This window comes from Furipterus horrens, unplaced genomic scaffold (assembly GCF_987537825.1).
Source record: "Furipterus horrens unplaced genomic scaffold, mFurHor1.1.pri manual_scaffold_8, whole genome shotgun sequence".
In the NCBI taxonomy this organism is placed as follows: domain Eukaryota; kingdom Metazoa; phylum Chordata; class Mammalia; order Chiroptera; family Furipteridae; genus Furipterus; species Furipterus horrens.
The window spans coordinates 31,600,104-31,615,975 of NW_028327178.1; the positions used below are offsets into that span (position 1 = coordinate 31,600,104).

General features: G+C 37.6%; 1 protein-coding gene and 1 long non-coding RNA gene across 3 annotated transcripts in view; one reads left to right on the forward strand and one right to left on the reverse strand.

The window, feature by feature from the left end:
* The window catches only part of LOC150002698 (uncharacterized), a 41,972-nt gene that overhangs the window by 8,743 nt on the left and 17,357 nt on the right, over positions 1-15,872 (forward strand). The window lies entirely within an intron of this gene.
* The window catches only part of LOC150002699 (desmoglein-1-like), a 42,099-nt gene continuing 34,111 nt past the window's right edge, over positions 7,885-15,872 (reverse strand). Inside the window, exons 14-15 of the mRNA XM_090285680.1 lie at positions 13,079-13,287; positions 7,885-10,856 (exon numbers count right to left, since the gene is read on the reverse strand). Coding sequence (XP_090141806.1) covers positions 9,795-10,856; positions 13,079-13,287 — 1,271 coding nt within the window. The 3' untranslated portion in view covers positions 7,885-9,794. The remainder of the gene's footprint in view (positions 10,857-13,078; positions 13,288-15,872) is intronic.

Genomic DNA, 15,872 nt, shown 5'->3' on the forward strand with positions numbered 1-15,872 from the left:
TAAGACTTCGGGTGTGGCCATAGAAACTGTTATGACAGTATGATTTGTACTCTAGATATTATGTACAAGTTTCTGAGAAGTTAAAAGCTCCTTAAAGTTGGAAAATAGGTCTTCTTTGTACTTCCTTGGCATTGCTTGGGACCCTATATATGATCAATAAATATTTTGAGTTAAATTGAATAAAAGGCCCATTTTCCAGAAATTCTGTCACCTTAGTTCTTATAGCATGTTTCTAGCCTCCATGTCTCACAGTTACCTCCATAGACACTCTTTTTCATCTCAACATTTGAGAAACAATTAGTTGTATTCAGTTCCTCATCACTTGATTTCAAACAGTGATTCTTTTCTTCTTTTTATTATTGATGATTTCAAAAATAAATTTGTGTTTTTGTCAGTGAGCAGTACATATCTTTTGGCAATTATGACAGATCAACAACAAGAAACCTGGCAACAGATGTTTAAAACATGTTTATGATTCTTGGGAGGGTTTTCTAGCACAAGCAACTGCAAACATCATCAAAATTCCATGATATAATCAACTAGATGCTATGAAATGCTGATGACTAACTTCTGGAACTGCACATGCAAGCAGTCAAGCTTATATGTTATGAGTCATAGACTCAGGGACTTAGAATCAGTGAGAAGAACATCGAGTAATATCTGCATACATTCAGAGATATTGATAGAGAAGTAAGCATAGGAGAAACTCCCAAGTCTATTAGGAATCTTATGTCAATATTATATCATCAACTTTTATTTCAGACTAATCATATCAAGGAGTAACGACAGAACTTAATAAAAAGTTTTACCATCAAAAATACTCATTTACATTTAGAGCTGTGAAATTTAATGGTCATCAATTTTTTACACAATAACAATAATGGAAAACTATTTTCCACAGGGTTCTTAAAATGTCCATTTTTAGGCCTTATTTATGCTTAATAAAGGCACATTTTTAGAGTGTGAGACTTAGGAAACAATGTTATTAGTAAATGCTCAATGTGGATAGGATGTAATAAAGTTTGACAGTCTCTGACATAGATGCTTAGTTAATAAGATTTTGTTCCTGGATTGTCCTGGTGACTATATCACAAGCATTACAAAATGAGTAGGGACACAGTGATCATGGGAATATTGTATTATTTATTTAAACTGTCGTTGCCATTTTTTTGACATTTTCGACAATGGTGAAGAACTTGAATATTTCTATTAATTAAGAGAAATTTCTTGACATAAAGGGAAAGAAGCAAACTTTGGAGTCAGAGAGATAAATTAAATTCTGGATCTTCTACTGAGTGACCTTGGCTGAACCAATCACTGTCCATGAGTTTCAGTTTTCTCCTTTGAGAAATGGGTATCTGTTTAATAACAAGGATTTATGGGAATTTAATGAGGGGCATGAGGAATCATGGTGAGTTTGTACATCTTCAGGTAGTTCAACAGAGATTAAATGAAGCCTGTGAAGAGAAGTGTGGGAGAGAAAACCAGAGGGAGCAAAGTTAGGAAATGTCTCACAGCCCAAGGAGTCATTTGAGCCTGATGGTAATGGTTTTCCAAATCCAAAGTACTGTTGTCTCATGGTTTTTATTTTATTTTATTAGAGCTACCAAAGTAGTTCCTCTGGTCTCTCCATATAACCCGAGCCTCACTGTAAGGATCCTGAAGAAGATGATAGGGACATTGCTCTGAGAAGTCTTGAGAACATGGAAGGGACACAGAGTGCACTACTCTCCTGGCCAGAAGGGTTGTCATTGATGACTCGCATCCTCTCAGTGGAAGCTGCCAGGGAGTCAGGGAGAGAGGTACACTCACTGGCATTGAAGCATCAATAAGTATTACTGAGTGCATATTGGCTAGGATATGAAGATATGAATGTAAGTGAAGTATGCATGTTAATAACTAACACTTTCTTTTAATACACAAGTGAAAGTGAATAAAAATGTTACATGAGTTAAATGTTACAGAAGTTACAAACTTCTGTAAGAGAAATTTGTACCAAATTCTGTAGGAGAACTGCTAATCTGCACTAAAGAGTGAGAATTTACTTAATCTAATTTATATTTTAAAAGACCACCTGGCTCACATACAGAAAATTGTTTGAAGACTATCTGTATGGCAGTAGAGAGACTATTTAAGAAGCAGTTGTGGTAGTGTGGTGGCAGATGGGGAGAGAAAGTATTAGATGAAGTGAAATGTATTTTGGTTGTAGAATTAACAAGACTTAATGGATCAAATATAAATGATGAGGGAAAGGATGAAACCCAGGAGAAGTACTGAGCTCCTGGCTGGAGCAATGGATTAATGGGATCATATTTACTGGGATGAGGGATATCTGTGTGGCAAAATTATAAGTTAAATTTTGAACATTTAAAACAGGGCTTGGAAGAGATCTTGTAGACACAGTGTAGAGCATTAAGAGGAGAGGTCTTGGGATCAAACTTTAGGGGATCATTGCCATTTAAAACTTGAGTAGGTGGGGAACAAGCAAAGAAGAATAAGAGTGACCAATACAATGTAAGTAATGTCTTGAGAGGATGATATTATAAAAGCTAAGAAAGAGTTTTTCAAGGAAGAGAGAATAGTTATTATTTTCAGATTCTTCCCAGAAGTTAAGAAAGACAAGGACAGAGAAACGGGCTTTGTATTTGGCAATGTATAGGTCTTAGACAAACTTGACAAAAGTTATTCTGATGGACGGATGGGTGAGGGCTGAAGTCTGATGGGACATGAGAAAGAAAAAAAAGCATGTGTACATGAATCTTAAGAAGTTTGGTGAAATTAGTAAATTTAAAAGTGAGGTAGTAGGTACAAGAAGGTATATTAATGGAAATGCTTCAAGGAAAGACAGAGAGAGACCAGACAGGACAAAGAAACTACTAGAGAAGGAGAAAAATCATTGAATACAAATTGGGATTGTTTTTTTATGTAAGTAGGACAGTAACTCTATTGTAATAGGCGGGGGAGGAAATAGTTGCACATGCAGGTGGATGTGTAGGTTTGTCAGAGGAAGGTGAGTGGATTGGAGATTGATGAATTATTTTCTCAGTAAACAATGGAATTAGATCACCAACTAAGAGTGGAGAGAAAAGAGGAGGTGTCGGAGGTTTGAGGACAGTCAAGGTATTTAGTCTATTAGATTTGAGATGGAAAGTCTATCAAAAGAATCTATCAAAGAAGTCTATCAGAATTGTAAAAAAGCTGTAGATGTTATTCAATTATTTGAGTTCAAATATTTAAAATGAAAAAGAACTCACTTGAGTCATCTCTTTAGCTGTTTATGTGCAAACAGAGATGGAAGTGGAAAGATTTGAGATATATAAGTGGGATAGCTGGGCAAAGATGTTGAAGGTATTCACAAACAGATGACTAGAGTTGGACTGTTAACACTTGATTAGACAAGGAGGGAAGTGAAGGTAATAGACACTGAGAAGGTGGTGGGAGTTCAAAACAAATGGAAGTTTTGATAAAAGGGAGGAATTGCAACAATGGGGATACTTAAGCAAGTGAGCTGCAAGGATGAAGAAGCAGTAAACTGAGGCATCCATGATGCTGTCTTGCTGGTTATGATCAGGAGGATGTGGAGTGGGAAAAATGGGGGTCTGGGAACTGAGAACCTGGGGTATCAAGTACCTAATCATGGAGTCATTTAAGTTACTGTGAATGTCCTTAGGAATTGGAGAAGTCACAGAAGACTGTTGGCCTGAATAAGAGTCTTCATTAAGAGTGGGGACATTAGTAAGAAAGAGGTCAGTAAATGGCGCCTGGAGAACAGAAGGAGGGGGATATAAGCAGATTACATATGTCTGGAAAGTGTAAGGTTTTGTGCAAACTGAAGATGGTCCAAAAAGTGGCATTGGAGAGCAAAGAGGAGGTGCACCTAATAAGGATGAAAGGGTATGATTTTAAAAGCAAATAAAAGAAAAGCTATTTTAAAAGAAATAAAATGCCAGTGTAAACAAAGAAAAGAAATTGGGGTAGCAAAGGCAGAGAGGTAAAAGCATAAAGTTATTAAAGGCATCAAATAAAAGTTAAAATCACAAATTATTAATATGGATCATTAACTTATTTGTGTGGGGCTGCTTGAGGCTGTGCTTTGACATTACTAAGCCTACTCTCCTCAGTGAACATAATCAAAAAAAGGAAATAGAAAGTAAAATAAATTTTAACAGTGTAAATATTAAATTTTTCTTCCCTCTTCTGGCCAAGATGGAGGCATAGACACACATGCTGTGTCTCCCTCCACAACTAAGAAGGAATACAACTACCTCAAAACTAAAAACAACCAGAAGTTCCAGAAAGTAAATGGAAGTCCAACATATGAAGTTATAAAGAAGTGGTGTTCCTCTGGACAGGTAGGAGGGGCGAAGCTGAGGAGAAGAGTTCAAGCTGTACTGTCCGCGGCAGCAGCAGCAATGGAGGCAGGACAGCGGTAAGCACGGACACTCGTATTTAGGGGGAGGCAAGAAGCACTTGGGGAGCACCCCTGGCTGCAGACAAGATTTGTCAACTTGTGATTCCAAAGCCATGGAAGGAAGACCTCCATTGCCTTGGACTGTGAGGCCCCGAGCAGGTGAGGAGGGAGGAGGAGGCTCCCAGTCTCTCAGTGGAGAGTGAATGGCAAGAAACCATCTTGGACCCCCACCCCTTCAGAAAACACCAAGCGTGATGAGATGGGTCACCTGGCTGTGATGAGTACACAGGGCTCTGCCCCCTATAGCATAGGAGGTGTGAGAGCCCTGCCCAGGAAGCAAAGGTAAACAAAATGGTCAGGATGGCACAGCTCATGATAGAGATCCCGGTGATGCAGCTGACCAGACAGCAAATATCTAAGCTAACAAAGCAGCAGATAGGAAGTCTTTCTGAGGCTCACTTCAGAGCTTTGCTTATAAAAATGCTTACAGACCTAACAGCAGATCCTAAACAAGACGGGGAAGGAATAAAGGCTAGTCCTGCTGAAATGAACAAAAAGACATATGAAACTTGTGGTGCGGGCAAGAAAACCTGGGGTCAAATCAACAAATTGGAACACAGGAAAGGAACAAAGAGTCAACCAGTGCAGAAAGAGGAAACAAGAAGGGAGGAAAATGAGGAGAGGCTCAGAAATTTATTGGACAGCTATAAGCGGGCCAACATCCGAATCATAGGGCTGCCAGAAGGTGAAGAAGAAGAACTAGGAATTGAAAAATTATTTGAAAAGATAGTGAAGCAGAACCTCCCTTACTTGGGAAAGGAAATATACTTACAGATCCAGGAAGCACAAAGAGTTCCAAAAAAACTGGACCCAGGGAGAATCACACCAAGACACATTATAATCAAAATGTCAAAAATTAAGGATAAAGAGAGAATCTTAAAAGCAGCAAGAGAGAAGAAGAGAATTACATACAAAGGGGTCCCAATAAGACTGTCAGCTGATTTCTCAAAAGAAACTCTGCAGGCAAGAAGAGACTGGCAAGAAATATTCAAAGCAATGAAAAGCAAAAACCTACAACCATGATTACTCTATCCAGCGAAGCTGTCATTCAGAATAGAAGGGCAGAGAAAGCACTTCCAGGAAAAAGTAAAACTGAAGGAGTTCATCAGATCCAAACCAGTTATGTGAAATGTTAAAGGAACTTGTTTAGGAGAAGGAGGATAAAAACTATGAACATTAAAATGAAAACTGTATCACAACAACCAACAACAGAAGCTAGGGAATTGAAACAAAGGCAGACTAAGTAGGCAACGAGAGTGGGAAAAGAACTATATGTATGGGGAACATTTAGTGGGGAGGTCAGTGGGGAGAGGATGGGGGGAAAGGGAGGGAGATGGTACAGGAATTAAGAAGCATAGTAGGAGGGAATGGAGTAGATAGGAAGATGTCGATAAGAACTGTATGTACAACCAGTGGACATGGACTAAGCGGGGGAGACAACTGTAGGGAGGGGGGTCACTGGGTGGAAGGGAACAAAGGGAAAAGAAATTGGGACAACTGTAATAGCATAAACAATAAAGCATATTTAAAAAATATATTTTTCTTCCCTTATATGAGCTGAAAATAATAACTAGATTGATAACCTCTAATTATTCATTATATTCTATTACCAAACACCCCTTATAATTCAGAAAAGATAATAAAGGAATATTAGTCATTTTATTGCTATAAACATAACTCTTTGGAAATTACAAACCAACTTAAAACATCCAACAGGTGACCAAGCAAAAAGTAGCAACACATAATCCATGAACTTTTATATTGAAACTTGAAGGAAAGCACTGTGCTTTAAGCATTACCAAAGATGACTATTAGAGTTTAAAATTACTTGTAAAGTAGCAAAGAAAGATAAGCTAGACTAAGTACAGCTTGGTGATAAAGTGTTTAGTAATTCTAATATAATTAAATGGAGGAACTGTAGGCAAAGAATACATTAGTGCTTTAAAATTATTTGATGGGTAAGATGTTGAATTATTCATACTTTTGTCCTAAATAAATTGCATAATCTAGAACTGGAAGACAGATTCTATTAGATGGCTGCTAGTAATCTATGTGGATTGGTGCATTCTAGGGCAATGTGAAGTAGTTTTTGACAATACTAAAAATTTTATAAAAGATTAGAATTTATTAAATAGGCATGGGAAAATATGGCAGTACTTTTAAAAGATTTTTTTTTTTTTTGCTTCAACTGTTTTTCCTAAGTAGCCATGGCCATTTTAGCCAATGATTATAACACCTTTAAACTCCTACTAAAGTCCAAGTGTATCATATATGTTATGGCCTGGCTGACACTCAAGTGTTAATATAAATCCAGAAATGATTTGTGTATATGATCAAAAATATCCAGTGAGAGTGAATATGTAATTTTTGAAGTCATATAATTAAAATTCTGTCAGATCATTACAACGAATGAAGATTACAAGGCTATAAACTTTATACATGAAAATAAAACATGTTCTGAAGAATAACCCTAGGTACCTACTTTATTTTTTGTAAGTTTCTCAGTTTGAATTCAGTTAGATCAGGCAACAAAAACAGAGATTAATAACATGTAGCAGATATATCTTGAATTCAGTGTAAAAATTAGCTCAAATGGTATTTTGGTTGATATTAAATAATAAAATAAGTACTTATAATGCATTAATTTTAGCCCCAACTACTTCTTTTGAAGTCAGATGCTTTATAAACATTAAACACTATTTCAAACTACGGATACATAACATTTAAGTTATTATTTCTTCTCTTTTGTAGAAAAAGAGATCAGAGATTCAGTTTGCAATTTGGATTGAATGATAACTGTTCACATATAAAATAATTTGTATTACCTTCATTAGGTGTATGGAAAAACTTGAGGTCTGTGAATTACAGTAAAGCATTTAAAGGGAAGAATTAAATTTTACCAAAAAGATGTTTATTGAAAAATAACATGCTTTCAAATGACTGTTAGAATGATTCATGTCTTAAAAGGTAATTAAAAAAAAATAGAAGTAAAAGTTAGAATATCAATGGCTAATCCTAAAAAAGAAAACCCAAATAAAAAAACAATTTAAATTGAAATGATCTTCCTAAAAAAATTGATGAATAATTCTGTTCTTTTTTCTCATATGTCCCATGGTTTTATGTAACTGTTGGATCTTAATATCAACAGCTACTAAAGATGGTCACTCTGACATTGGTTAGACAACCTAAAAAACACATCTGGAAGATATCAGGAGTCTCAAGAATACTTTTGATGATATGTCATATCAAAGTGACAAGTAAGATAGTTGTGGTCAGATATCATGCTCTTAAATTAACTAGTAATTAATTAATAATGATGTTATATCAAGCTCCTGGACAAATTATACTAAAGTATATTTCAATAAATAACTCTTTGACTCTATTTCTGGAAAAATCACAAGGGAACTCCCAAATGGGAGAAAGAAGTAAAAGAATGACTTTATTTAAACCTCTACATTTTGACATGCTACAGAACATTACAATTTTATGTAGGCTACAGAGTTAAAATAAAATGTATTTTGTGGCTTTGAAAATATTAACATGATCTGCTATAACATAGAGCAAAATAGCTCTAGGTAAAATAATTCATTCCCCAGCCTCCTTTGGCAAGAATTGGAAGTTGAATCTTCTTTGATTCTGTACAATAAGACCCTGGGAAATTTGAGTAAATGGGGGTAATAATCCTTAAAAGATTTTGTCATATCCAGTTTTACCTTAGTGAACTCAAATTAACACTGAGTTTAGAAAAGAGAAAAATATTCCTCCACCATGCAATAATAAATTTACCTCTGGCTAAGAATGCTTTAATTGTATTTACAGGCATTTAATCAAGCAATACTGTAGAGTTAACACACAAAAATGACATAGTATAAGTAGTACATTACTAAATTTTGAAGCTAGAAAAATATATCACAGGATATAATTTGGAATATGTAAATTGGAGCATGTTTAAGTCAAAAGTGTACTGACATATCAAATTGGGAATGTAAAGTTTATGCTAGTGAGAAAATTCAGTTGGGAGTGGAACAGAATAAGGAAATGGGGTTGTCTAGTATAATTTAATTAGTGTTAACACAATATCATCAAATCTGTTAGAAGTTCCTAGGTGATCCCTTCAAAATAGCAGCAGATGGTTGTTTAAAAAAGTACTAATAAACTCAATTCAAACTAATAGTACTATATTATTTACTGAATAATCTAAATTTCTCCAATAAACATTTTACATGTGGTAAAAACTTGTATTTTACATCCTGTTTAAAAAATTTTCCTAAAGCTTAAACATACAGCTCAGCTTAAGTAGATCATTTTAACTTAGGAGACGTAAAATAATGAAGCCAAGTATAAATGAATAACACTTACTAAAAGCACAATCTGCGAGTACAATGCAGGTCCCATCTGCTTCCTTGGAAGGTAACCTACCACTAGTGAGGACAGCCGTGTCACTTGTTACTTCCTTCAGTGTGAGAAGTACACTTGGCAGGTCTTCCCTTTACTAAGGCAGAGCCACAACGATAAAGGGAAAAAATGAGTTTAATATTCTACAACCTCACCAGCAGGCAATGCCATTAATATTGCACCTGCACTAAATACAAGCTAGAAGCAGACAAGTCTTGACCCCATAAAAGGTTTAGCTGTGGCCCCATCTCAAGATTCAGGCTCAGACACAGCCAATTTACCCCAAATGGATCTCACATTGTTGCTACTCTTAAGGAATTTTCCACCCAGCAAACATTTCCTATTTTGAGGTTTATTTTATCCAGTGTGGTTACTAAGGTAGGAGTGCTTGGTGGCTTGTGGAGTTGTCTATGTAACCAGATTCTTTTAACTTTAGTGGTTAACCCTGGTCTGAGTACGTGGTTGGAATTTTATGTATATTATCTGTGAAATTGGGAGGGCATATGAATACATATGGAATGTTTAGTTCTTTTTAAGTGTTGCCTGAGCTACATGGCAAATCAAAAAAAAGCAAGAGAAGTATGTCAGTTGCCATCTTAAGGCCCATGATTTTACATGAGTGGGTCTTATTTCTTCCACATGCTGCAGATGTACTATAGGCCACACAGAAGTGAAGTAAACAACATCTCAAGATTTAGTTCCCTGTCATGATTCCACTAGTATTAATATAAGAAAAAAGTTTACAAATGCTAAGGAGAGCTCTTGCCCAACAGAGCTATCTTTATTGTTTTCCTCATTGTGGTTTCTCACCTTGCTTTACAATCACCTTAGTACCCAGTTTTGGATCATAAATCTCATTGTTAGCTTTTTGGTGGTGGGAATTGAATCTAAATCATAATGACTGAGGAAAAGTATTCTGGGATAATGGCTACTTAGTATATTGTATTGTACTGTACTTTTTAATTCTACTTCGGGCTGTGCGAGGGGAGGCTGATCCAACGGTCTGGCTAAAATGATGGTCAGAGGAGCTCCTCATGTGGCCAATGGTGGCTGTCCCCACCATGCTGCTACTCAGGCCCCCACCTCCTTCCAGACTGCTCAGCCCGATGCCACCACCACTTATTCCAGCTTCACCGCCAACCAAGCTGCTGCTGACCGTGCCACTGCCTCCAATGATCCCAGCTGGGACACTCATTCCAGTTACGCCAGAGCCAGACATAACCCTCTCTGTCACAATCACATTGCGGGCATTTGACAAGTCAGGGTGCATACCCAAAGTGCCCATCATGCCAGAAGTGGGTCGGATTACTCTTTCTGTCACTACCACATTTGAAGACTCTCTAGGATCAGGGATGGTCAAAGCGGTGGGTAGGCTTGAACCTGGTGCTATTACCCTTTCTGTTACTACAATGTTGGACCCATCTCTCAAATCAGGCATCTCTAACATTCCATGAAAATCCGCACCAGAGATTGGACCGACCACCCTCTCTGTCACCACCACATTTGAGGCATGTCGATTATCATGGAAGTGGACATAGGGCTTCTGAGTGCCGGAGGTGGTGTAAGACTCGGTCACAGTGACATTACCATAGCCCAGAGGATCAGGAATAGGCACAGAATGCTGTACACCAGGTCCCGAGGGGTAGGTGCTCTCAGAAATGACTGTGGTGGTGCCGTAATGTGGGGAGATGGGAGGGGGTCTGCTAACAAGGGGCTCTGTTTCCTGCTGAGGGTAAATCGGTTCAGTGTCCTCAGGCGGCCATGAGGGATCAAGGTCTGGATATGGTTCAACATTTCTTCCTAGGCTGATCTCTGCCAACTTCTTAAATTTAGGCCCCAGTGTATCCAAGAAGTCGTCATCCAAGTCTTCTCCAATGAAGCTGCAACAACCCACAGAGCCAGCAGGGGAACCTACACCTTCAATATCATATATGAGTAAACAATCATTGGACGGGCGTCCTTCATCTTCATCTGCATAAGCATATGCTTTCTAAATTTGTGGAGGGAAGAGAAGATGAAATCATGAATACATATTAAACAATAATAGAAGTCCTTATCATGAATCATGAATCTTATTATAGGGCAATACCAAAGAGGAATATAAAAAACAAAATTCTAACATGTACTAGAGATGTTCTAAAAATCATATAACTGCATAAAAATTTTGTTTATAAATTATTTTAACTGTTATTCTAATAATACATTTTGAATTTTAAAATTTATTTAGATAAACTTTGTGGAGGTGTACTTTGGATACAAAAGAACATGAAATATTTTGTAATGAAAATAGAAAGAAGTACTTAAAAATGCTGAATTTGATGTACACAAATTGTGTACTTTTTTGGTTTATTTATAAAAGGTAACTGATTTGAGTTCATTCAGGATTGTGCTTTCCTTTCTTCATGAATGATTATGGTGAATATGTGAAATTTATTTCAATGTGGCCTTTGCAGCAAAGCAACAGAAAAATTTAACTCTGGGTCTATGCAACCTTTGGAACAAAATTGAAAGTGACCCAAGAAAATTTCTGAAACTGGAATCTTCTTTAATTCAAAGTAAAAGCCCACAGGCATGCATACTTTTATTTTATCTTTGATGTTCATGATAATGGATTGCAAACTTTCAGGTTAGGTATCAGAAATGCATTTATTAGAAAACCAACTCATTGAGCCATTCATTCACAAATATTTTTGAGTCCCCATTACTTGCCATACACTCTATTAGGAACTTAGCAAAGATGTAATGAACAGAACTAGATAAAGCCTCCCTTTTGTAGGGCTTACATTTTAGTAGGATGAACCGGACAAAGCACAAGCATATTCGTCAGGAGGTGGTAAGTACAGGGTAAAGGGTTAGGAAGTGATGGGGGTCGCCCTTTCAGAGAGAATGGCCAAGGATGACATCTTCAAAAGTGGCGTTTGATCAGAAATTTGAATCAAGTGACAGTAAATGAAAGGTTCTGGGCAGAGGGACCTGTAAGTGCAAAAGTTTGGAGGCAGACTTGTACTTTTCATGAAAATAATATTAATTTTTAGGGGCCTGGATAAGAAGCATTCGTATGGATTGCAGCAACAGATCTCTTATTATCTACTGGGATTTGAAAGGCTTTTACTAGATTCTTATTTGAAAACTCCAGCCACCATCTAAACCATTAGGAGAGTTCATGAAGGTCTTTTAGGCCAGGATGTAGAAGGACATAAGTTTGTCAGAGACAGTAAATTTCTTCAAGCATAAGTACCTCATGACGTGTAACCATTGACAATTCTGACTCTACCTGGGGATGGCAAAATTAATTTTACTGGTTCTTAGAATGTTCTAGAATTGTGCTGCAGCTCTTGAACCCACTTTTACTGAATGTTTATTATGTATCAGGAACTGAGCTAGGTACTAGCAACATAACATGGAGAACATGTATTTGAGGCACTGAAAAGTGTGATCACATATAAACCAGCAGATGTTAGCGATGGTATGTTCTATAAAATGTATAAACAAAAAATAGATGGTCCTGACATACGATGGATCGACCTAACAATTATTTGATTTCTGATGTTACAAAAGTGATATGCATTCAGTAGAGACTGGTTAGGTGAAGCTAAGATGTTTGGTAGGTTAGGTTATTAAATGCATTTTCAACTTACATATTTTCAACTTATGATGGGCTTAATGGGACATAACCCCATTGTAAGTTGAGGAGAATGTGTACTATAGAAATACAAATAAGGAAATACCAATCTTATTTTCAATAAAATGGTTAACAATAAAAACTTCAGAGGCAGTGATATTTGAACAGGGTCTTGAAAGATAGGTAGGAATTTACAAGAGTGATGATTGGATAAAACCATTCTAGTGTAGGCACAGCATAAGCAAAGACGTGGAGCGCAATAGACTGGTGCGAGTAAGGCAGACACTTGGCAAGTACAATTAGTTACTACTAATTTGTGAATAAGCTTATTTGCCATGTTGGACTTCATGCCATAGAGAAAACACAGTGCAGGGGTTGAGGAGCATTTGATGTTTTTAAGTAGGGGAGTAACAGGCCTCAGAGTTTTAGCTGTATTAGTTAGTGGCACTATGAATCATCAGGCATAAAGACTCAAGGCTGGAAGCCTAGCTAGGAGATGCCTGCCAAAGTCCCGTTGGGAAATAGTGGGAGCCCGAAGTACAGCAGTGGGTGCAGGATGGACAGGAAGGCATGGGGGCCAGATCCCTTACCTGACAGAAGTAACTTTCCATGAAGCTCATATTCAGACCTCCTTCTCTGCATTCCCTCATAGAATTTCTTCTTAATGTTCCAGAATATTCTTGACATGTCTCATGTGCTCCTGATGTTTTAATTCCATCGGTTAGTTCAAATCCTCTCGTTCTTTCTTCTCCTCCCATATCTTGCATTTCTCTGCCGCAATACTCATTTGTGTAAACCCCTGAAAGTACATCAACTTAAATTTACTGCAGTGTATTATAGACTGAAAGTCAGTAACTTACTTTAATGTATGGTTTCTTCATTTAAGTATGCATTTGTGAGCAAAGCAAAAAAGTGAAGGTGATACCTAAATATAGGAAGAATAAATACGATACTGAGTTCAAAATAATATTATCAATTAATTTTTAAATTATTTTTGTTAATTATATTTTTAGTAATGATATGTTGTACTAGAAGAGAGGGGCTGCATAGAGGTTACAAAAACCCATGTTTTGGAGATTATTTTACTTATTTATTATTTATTCATTTTAAAATATATTTTAAAATTATATTTCATTGATCATGCTATTTCAGTTGTCCATATTTTTCCCCCTTTGCCCCTCTTCAGGCAGCAACCACCCTCTCCTTCAGGCAATGCTCACGCCGTTTTTCACGTCCATGGGTCATGCATATAAGTTCTTTGGCTGTTCCATTTCTTATACTGTACTTTATAATCCCATGGCTATTCTGTAACCACCTATTTGTACTTTTTAACCCCTTCACCTCTTCACCTATTCCCCCACACCCCCTTCCATTTGACAACCATCAAAATGCTCTCTGTATTCATGGTTCTGTCTCTGTTCTTTTTCTTTGCTTAGTTTTTATTTTATTCTCCAAAGATATTTATTGCCATTTTATTGTTCATAGTTTTATCTTCTTCTTTTTCTTAAATAAGTCCTCTTAACATTTCATATAATAATGTTTTGTGATTATGAACTCCTTTAGTTTTTTCTTGTTTGGTAAGCTCTTTTCTGCCCTTCGATTCTAAATAATATCTTTGCTGGGTAGAGAAATCTTGGGTCTACGTCTGTGCTTTTCATGACTTTGAGTATTTCTTGCAAATCCCTTCTAGCCTGCAAAGTTTCTTTTGAGAAATCAATTAACAGATTTATTGGGAACTCCCCTATAGGTAACTAACTTCTTTTCTCTTGCTCTGTATTAAGAATCTCTCTTTATCTTTAACCTTTGGAATTTTAATTATGATGTGTCTTAGAGTGGGTCTCTTTGCATCCAGCTTGTTTGGGACTCTCTGTGCTTCCTGAACTTGCATGACTATTTCCTTCCCCAAATTAGGGAAGTTTTCTTTAATTATTTTTTCATATCGATTTTCAATTTCTTGCCTTTTCTCTTTTCCTTCTAGCACCCCTATGATGTGAATGTTGGACTGCTTGAAATGTCTCCAGAGGCTGCTTACACTATCCTCATTTTTTTGGATTCCTTTTTCATTTTGTTGTTTTGATTGGTTGTTTTTTGCTCCTTTATGTTACAAATCATTGATTTGATCCTTGGCTTCATCCACTCTACTATTGACTCTCTGTAAATTGTTCTTATTTTAATTAGTGTATCCTTCCTTCCTATCTGGCTCTTTATTATGCTGTCCATGTCCTTACTAAGTTCCTTAAGCATCCTTATAACCAGTATTTTGAACTCTTCTTCTGATAGATTGCTAGTCTCCATTTTGTTTAGTTCTTTTTCTGGAATTTTTATCTGTTCTTTCATTCGGGCCATGTTTCTTGGTCTCCTCATTTTGGCAGCCTCCCTGTATTTGTTTCTATGTATTAGGTAGTGCTGCTTTGACTCCATGCCTTGGTAGCATGGTCTAGATAGTAGGTGTCCTGTAGGGTCCAGTGGCACCACCTACCCTATCATCCAAGCTGGGTACTCCAGGGACACCCTTCATGTGGGCTGAGTACACCCTCCTCTTGTAGTTGAGACTTGATTGCTATTGGCAGATCAATGGGAGGGATTACCCAGGCCAATCAGCTGCAAGGCTTGGCTGTGACCATTGACCATCAATCTCCACCCTCCATGGAGAATCAGTTATACAGGCATAGGGTGTGGTGCTTCGACATGATCTATAGCTGTTCACTGGGTATGCAGGCTCTGGGGTTTCCCAGGTGGTATAAGATAAGATTAGCCCCTACTTGTGTTTTGCCTGGGGCCACCATCCTGAGCTATAAAGCAATCTGCAGATGGCTGCTGCTTGTGCTGGGCTTGGAGAGACACAGGTAGAAGCCAAGCTATAAATCTAGTCTGGCTGCTGCTAGTGCCATGCCTGGGGCCAACTAGCAAGAGGTGTGAGGCAGGGGGCTCACCGATGCCAGCTGTTGCTTGTCTGAAGGGATTTAGGAAGTTGTGAAGCATGAGCCAAGGCCACTGTTAACAGTTGTTAAGTTAGATGGGATGGAACCTTAGGTGATTTCCAGGGTGGGGCAAACAATACTAGCCAGTTGATGGAGTTTCAGATATGGCACCAGCCTGCCTGCTCTTTGGATCTTTTGGGGGAGGGCTCAGAAAAGGGACAATGGCCTCTGCCAGCCTTTCTGTCTGGGAGAAAGCTGTCCTCCAGCTCTTGCCTTGATGCGACTGGTGCCTTTCAAGCTGCCACCCCAGTGCTGGAGCTCAGAGGGATTGAGTCTGAGTAAGTCCGTGTGTAAAATCTTTAAGTGGAACTGCTTGGAACTCCAGAAGTTTCTTCCATTGACTCAATCCCCTTGGGTTTTTGCAGCTAGAAGTTATGGGGACTTACCTTCCTAGCATTGGAAC